Source organism: Gadus chalcogrammus, chromosome 1 (genome assembly GCF_026213295.1).
Source record: "Gadus chalcogrammus isolate NIFS_2021 chromosome 1, NIFS_Gcha_1.0, whole genome shotgun sequence".
NCBI classification, from domain to species: Eukaryota; Metazoa; Chordata; class Actinopteri; order Gadiformes; family Gadidae; genus Gadus; species Gadus chalcogrammus.
Window position 1 is genome coordinate 22,521,870 of NC_079412.1, and position 7,244 is coordinate 22,529,113.

General features: G+C 48.0%; 1 protein-coding gene across 1 annotated transcript; it reads right to left on the reverse strand.

Annotated features, from left to right (window-relative positions):
• Positions 1-3,288: 3,288 nt before the first annotated feature.
• Positions 3,289-7,025, reverse strand: si:dkey-8e10.3 (serine/threonine-protein kinase SBK2). The gene is made up of 4 exons (XM_056596452.1): positions 6,876-7,025; positions 6,317-6,509; positions 5,501-5,703; positions 3,289-4,868 (listed from the first exon to the last, which is right to left on the reverse strand). Exons 2-4 carry the CDS (start codon positions 6,477-6,479, stop codon positions 4,092-4,094), a joined length of 1,143 nt encoding a protein of 380 aa, XP_056452427.1. The 5' UTR covers positions 6,480-6,509; positions 6,876-7,025; the 3' UTR covers positions 3,289-4,091.
• Positions 7,026-7,244: the final 219 nt, after the last annotated feature.

Genomic DNA, 7,244 nt, shown 5'->3' on the forward strand with positions numbered 1-7,244 from the left:
ACCAGCACCTCTCTACTGGGTCTGATACACTGGAGTGTTCCTCCGAGATGCCCTCAAGGAATGGCTCTGATGCTGAGGTTCAAACTGTATGTGTGTATTGGTCCAGTATAGTTTGATCCACAGCACAAAGAGCCTTTCCTTAAAAACACAAAAACACACAACCATCACTTCATATCCTATGTGGATCTTCTTAACTACCAATCCAATGTGCAATGTGTCCCCCCCCCCCCCCCACTCAAGCAATGACCACGAGATCTATAAGACAACAGCTGGTTGCTATGATCGCTTCACAAGAACTGTTGTGTGACGAACATGGACAGACAGGCGGATGGATTCTGAAAGGTTGACGGACAGACAGACTGTCTAGCCTCAAATGTTTCCCCCTCTGAGGTATCCAGGGGGCCAGGGTCCGACGGCACAGCGATATATACCCCCAAAGGGACTCATTTGAGTGTGGGGGTCGTGGGATCATATGTAAACAGGGCAGCCGCTATAGCCATACCCTACTTAGACGGACTGAGTAGGAGCCAGGGTCAAAGCCGAAGTCTCGCTCGGAAATGTTGTTGTTGTGTTCTTGCAGGGAATTGTCCTATTGTCATTATGATATCAACTCTCCTTCTCCCACGTTTATTAGATAACACTTCCTTTAAGGCTTAGCTATGGTCCCACGTTGACGCAACGCAATGACCACGCAGACACTTCGACGCAGTCGTGAACCTGTTTTGGTTCTGCGTCGGGTTTAAGTGAGCGGACCAATCAAGGCCAGCAAGGTTAACACTTTTGGGAGCCGCACGTCGGGCTCTTGCGGTGGACGCAAGGAAGGTTCGCAAGGACATAAGGGGTCCGTAAAGCCCCTTGCGTTGGGTAAATGTGGAACCATAAGCCTTTAGTCCAACACAACACACTCTCCCCTCCCAAGCTCTCACTCATGTCTGCACCGTTCTCCTTCTGAGACCACTCAACTCTGGGGAGACTCGGTCGGACACAATAACAAACAGCTGAAGGTAATGAAAAGTAGCATTCTCTAGGGATCCTTTTCTTAGTGTTATAAACCAAGTATAATCTGGGCCCAAAACCACACCCAGAGGACCTACATTGATGGGGTGCCATTGCCCAAAACAGAGCATTACAGTGCAGCCCCGTTTCCCGGGTTCCGGCTGCAGCATTCTCACTCAATACTAGACCATCTTCACAAGATGTTATTGGTGTTCATCCTTAAATGACCAACCGATAAGCCATCTCAGCCCGCCTCAGTGATCAGGAACATCCCATGTTTCTTCTTGTCAGTGGCATGTTTATTTCTAGGGGCTATACAGGGTCTTTGATGTATATATTTTAATATGCATTTGAAAGCACTTCAATAAATAAGATGAACTAGATGGAGTCTTTGCATCGTGTACATTTCTAAAATACCTCCACGTTCTACCAGACTTCAACCAGAAGACGTGGCAGGATCTAGGGAAATAAATCTGTGGATATTATTTCAGACATCTGATTCATCTCCCAAGCGATGATAGGCTTTTGATCAGTCTGGAGATGCGGTTTCCTGAAAAACGATCTGTTGGCAATAGGTTGGCAGGGTGTTTGATTAATGGAGTGGTCTGTAAAAAAAACTGCTGGAATCATGTGACCCATGCTATAACATGAGCTAACTTGCATGCTAAGCAATTGAAATCACTGCAACATCTTTGCGAGAACTTTAAACATTACATGCCAATAAGGTAACTAGCCTGTGGTATGCTGTAAGCAAATACAGTTAGCTATTTGTAAACAAAAACAGTTAGCTATTCAGCTAACTGTATTTGCTGAATAGCTTGACTCAGAGCTACGTCCTTGTGAACAATGTTATGTCAGGTGCTAACTAGCATTCTAGCTAGCATGCTAAACAGCTAGGTATATGAAGTGTGTGACCCTGCTAGGGGGGGGTAGTTCCTGAGTAGGTCTACCACTTTTCAGCCTGGATCCCAATGCTTATGGATGGTGGACACATCTATTGAAGAGACTAAAGGCTGAGTTATGGCTCCACGTCGACAAAACGCAAGGGGGCTTACGAACCCATTACGTCTTTGCGGACCCTCCTTGCGTCCACCGCATCTGACCAGCCTGTCCCCCGCCTCCACAGGAGGGAAAGCTAGGAGGTCGGTGGGTGGGCCAACCCGCAGCCCTCTCTGTCAGCGGGATCTTGGACACAAAACCAAGAGGTTAGCTGAAAGATGACCCCGGTTAGCGTAATGTGCTAAACATGTTGTAAAGCATGATGGGGGATCGGGGGGGGGGGACTCCAGGGGCCAGGGTTGGCTCACCCCCCACGCCCCCCACCCCCACCCCCACCCCCTGTATTCCTGGGTGTTCGGTTCAGAGAGATAGAGAGAGACACGGGCCCTCCAGTGTCCCCCGTAAGCCTAGCTGAGCAGGATGTCCGTCAGCACGGGGCCAGCTGCAGTCGATGCTCAGAGGTTTTACCGAGGGGCGGTCAGTAGGGAGGAGACCGGAGGAGGAAAAACAGAATGATTGAAGTACGAATCATGTATGCTGTCGTTTCAGGGAGGGTCATGTGATCATCAGAAGGGCTTCATGGGGTTCACCACGGTCATAAAATACACAACGCTGAAACGGATGACGCAATATAGACAAACCACACAACGCAACAATAAGCAACACAGCAAAAACTGATTTAAAGCCGCCAGCACTGGACGACATAACCAGACTGAGGTAAACAACACAACAACTGAACTCTGACCGATACCCGAGACAACATGCATGCGTGCTAACCACAAGGGTTAGTAGGCAGAGTGAATCCATGAACTCATGAATTCAAGATTAAGCAAATGAGTGAGTAGGTGAATGAGTCAACGAGTGAATGTATGTCAATGAGTGAGTGAGAGGGAGGAACGTAGCGAGTGTCAGTGAGAAAAAGAGGGAAGCATTTTTTGTTTTTTTTGTCATTATTTGATTCATAAGTAGTATTTGTGTTTACTTGTGTGTTTTCTAGGGATGTCAAATGAGTGTCTGGTTTGGGCCAATCAGAACCAAGCATTTTCTTTTATTTCCCAGGCAATCTTGTGGACCCTAGCTCCTACATACTTTGTGGGGTCCTTGAGGATAGTTGTACCGAGTGTGGTAGGGAAGTCTTGCTCTATACATGATTTGTATGTTTTTTGTATAGATCAGTTGTGTAGTTTGGCAATGAGAATGGTGCTCTTCAGTAATGGAGGATTTCAATAGGTATTTAATAAAAAGGTTGTATTCAATATTAATATTTAATACATTGTGATTATTGTACACAGAGACATTTCCATGGCTACGTTGTCAAACATATACAATAATGCAATCATATCACTGCAGAATATTAAACCATTAATCGTTGTTACTATATTCAATGTCATTGAATATCCTGCATTTTTCTTATTAGCATTATATTTACCCTCTTTATGATATATAACAAATATTTAAAATATTTGAAAAATAATGATCTCCTAATCGAATCTAAAAGAAACATATGATTTGATCTCTGCCAGATAAAAATTCTGGTTTGCTAGTTTCTCCAAAAGCGAATATAAATCGTCTGTTCCAGGATATCATGTTCCCGAGTTACCAGTTGGAGACATCACCAAAAATGTGTAGCATTAATTTACATAAGACAAGCTCCATGTTACAGAATGCAGCTGACCAGCCTTTTCGTTTCAATGTAGAAATATTATGGGCTCACACTCATCGAAGCACAGTTTAGCTCACGAAAAGCTGATACATGTGGCCTAACAAATGCCTCCCATCCGTAGCAGTTCTCCTAATATGATCGCCCGTCGACTGTGCAACTCAAATTCCTGTTGCTGTTTACATTCAGTCCTCTCGTCATACGATCTAGCAGCAATGCAAAACAACGACAACTTAAATCTAATTTAACTCCACGGTACCAGAATCCAGGCTGGATCACACCAGGCATACCCCGACCATGTGTCGACCACAAGTTCCAGTTCCCTGTATCTCCGGCTTGCACCAACATACCAAGACAGAGTCCTCGCATGGTTACACATACTTGGTTCAGTCAATCACCGCTTCGATTCTAAAGTCCCAGCCCCTGATGTGCGGCGTTAAGTCTTGTTGGGTTTCTCCCTGTCCTCTATCACCCTGGCCTCGTTGGAGTTGGCGCTGGCATTGGGGTTGACCTTGTCCTTCTCCGGGGCCTGTGGTTGTTCCTTGAGCCAGTCCTTTTCCACGTACGCCCTCACCTCCCCCACGGTGAACCTGCTCCCCGCCTCGGGGGTCATCAGCTTCCCGAACATCTCCATGGCCTCCGGGGTGAACTTCCTCCACAGCGGTGGTACCTGCTCCTCCTCCACCTCCTCTCCCTCATACTCCAGGGCATTGAGCTCCTCGCCCTCTTCCTCCTCCCCACCCTCCTCCCGAACCTTCTCCCCATCCTTCTCCTTTTTCCGCTCCTCCTCCTTTACGTGGCACCAGTCGGCGAAGTCCTGGTAGAACTCGTCGGCCTCCGTGCAGCGTTCCCAGGGGAAGTAGCCGGTGAGGATGCAGAAGATGAGCACCCCGAACGCCCAGGTGTCCAGGCTGGGCTCCACGCTGAGCGGGGGGGCCGTGGCCTCGTCCTCCTCCCCCTGGCCCTCCGGTAGGACCCGGGAGCACAGCTCCGGGGACATGTAGGGCAGGGTGCCCGTGATGTAGCGTATCAGGGTGCCTCTCTTCTGGGCCAGGCCGAAGTCGGCCAGCTTGACCCGGCTGCAGCTGGAGTCCAGCAGCAGGATGTTCTCGGGCTTGACGTCGCGGTGCACCAGGCCGTGGCTGTGGATGAACTCCAGGGCGCTGGCCACCTGCACCACGCAGCGCTTCACCGAGGCCTCGGGGATGCCCACCTGGGGGAGCACAGGAAGTACGGGCACGGAGGAACGTCAAACGGGGCATGCGTCTTGATTAACGAACAAAACGCAATCGGGACGGTGTTTCTAGTTCGTTCTTGTTTTAAAGTAGGACAGGCCGATGGGCGGCAATACCGATAATATTTGAGACATTTACCTGATATCAATGCATATCGGTAATATAGATAATATGTTTAAGAATTCAAATGGCTGTGCAAAACTGTTCTACCGGAAAAAACGGAACATACCATTTACATTTCCAGAAAATTTCAGATATGATGGTCAGCCTAAAACAAATCTTCTTATTTCACTGTTTTTGTTCTCTGTCGTTTTCAACCTCAAATTTGGTGAATACTTCACACCCTAAAAAGCAGAACTAGGTATCACGCTACCTCGATTTATTCACGCCTTGACACCCTACTGAAAGTAAGACCGAAAACAACAACAACAACAACGATAACAACATTGAGCTAACCCTAACCCTGAACCCCCCCTCCACCCCCGCGTTTCTCCATGCATCAAGACGGCCAGCCGCTTTAGCAGGGCTTATAGGGGCGGTGCGCTGTAAGCCCTTCACACCTCTGGCTCCCCGGCTATAATTAGCGCAACGGTGCTCCGGCATGGCCGACCTTTGGCTTGATGACAGCGAACAGGTCTCGGCCGATGACCAGCTCCTGGGCGAAGCCGTAGTGGTCGGCGGACTGGAAGGCGATGCCGAAGAGCCCCACGATGCAGGGGTGGCGGGACAGGTGCAGGGAGATGCAGTACTCGCGCAGGAACCCCTGCAGCTTGGTGGAGGACTTGGGCATCACCTTGAGGGCCATGGGAGTGCCTGGAGATCAGCGAGGGAGGCGGTCAGGGGGGTGTACTCTGTGGATTTGTGTTCGTTTTTTTACGGTCGTGGACGATGTTACGTTTGGGAACAATTAGTGGGTGTCAGCGATCGTTTCTGTTGTCTCTTCACTGATTCTTGTTGTGAACTGTGTTGTGTGAGAGAGCATTTGCTTGTGTGACTTATCCATCATCTTTGAATGATGATGCTGTTATCGTTGCTAACAGCGACAGGTTGCTAACAAAGCTAACAAAACTCACTATTAAGGAGTACAAAAAATGTTGCGGCTGCTTTTGTAGAAAGCAACATACAATAAACGTCAGATACATGTCATCTATCATCGGGTAGGGGTTGGGCATCTTGCTCAAGGATGCCTTTAAAGTCACTGGGTTTCAAACCCATGAAGTTTTGTTTTGGGAGTAAAACCCCTTGACTGCACTGCCTTATCCTTCAACTACACTCAAACACATCAACACTCAGCAGTGCAGTTCTGATCTGGAACCCATGATCCTGGGGGTTCCCTGGTGTGAATCACCATGGAGCCTCCCGAGTGTGAGCGACTCTGCGGTGTGTGTGTACAATGTGAACGTGGTGGAGGGAGACGACCCCTGACCTCTGCAACGGTGGGTGACCAGCAGCACTCGGCCGTACTTCCCGCGGCCGATCTCCTTGATGACATTGAAGTGCTCCTTGATCTCCAGCTGGCTTAGGCTCTGGGCGGTCAGCTCCATCAGCTCGTCGATCTGGCTGCCGTCCGAGGGGCCCAGCTCAATCATCGCTGCTGGAGGATTTTCAAAGTAAGAGTCCTGCGTAGGAATTGATATTTTCAAAATAAGAGTTGGGTAAAATTAAGTTTTGTTCGGTTTATCGACTCTTGTGTGGAAATCATTTTATGTTTTGCATAAATCATCAAGTAATTTCTTTCTCAATTTTATGTTTTTATCTCAAAACAATCATCTATTTTTAGGCAATTTACAAAAAAGTTAAAGTTAAATGTACTTGAACATGAATCTCTTCCAAAAAACTAGAATATATAATATTATATATAATATATACCTCAACTACTAACAGCGCAAATTTTCCAACAAAGCTATCCACCTAGCTTATCATCATTACATCACCCTTATCACTTCTATTACCGTTACTTAATTCAAAAGCCATTTAAATCTCACCTCTTAAAATGTTTTATGTTCTGCTCCTCGTCCAGGCGACACGGCAGCTGAGAACAACACCACCCACTCAGCCTGTACTGACTCAGTAGTTGCTAGTGGTTACTGTGAGCCTCTCTTGAACCACGCTGGTTCACAACAAGCAACACTAGTCTCAAGTAGGCTCTGGACAAGGTGCTTTGAACCAGCTTAGCTACTGGTGCTGCTACTGCTGCTGCAACAACATGTGGGGCCAGAGAGATAGAGTGTGGGAGGGAGGGAGGGAGGGAGGGAGGGAGGGAGGGAGGGAGGGAGGGAGAGATGGACTGAGAGATAAAGAGAGATAGAGGTGGGGGGAGGGAGAGAGGGAGAGAGTGGTTGAGGAAAGAAGGG

Bases quoted from the DNA above. Each gene is read 5' to 3' on its own strand.
- si:dkey-8e10.3 (XM_056596452.1), bottom strand. From the start codon at position 6,479: ATGATTGAGCTGGGCCCCTCGGACGGCAGCCAGATCGACGAGCTGATG. The intron at 5,704-6,316 runs GTCAGGGGTCGT...GCTGATCTCCAG, and splicing joins GGTCACCCACCGTTGCAGAG to GCACTCCCATGGCCCTCAAG. The intron at 4,869-5,500 runs GTCGGCCATGCC...GTGCTCCCCCAG, and splicing joins TCGCTGTCATCAAGCCAAAG to GTGGGCATCCCCGAGGCCTC.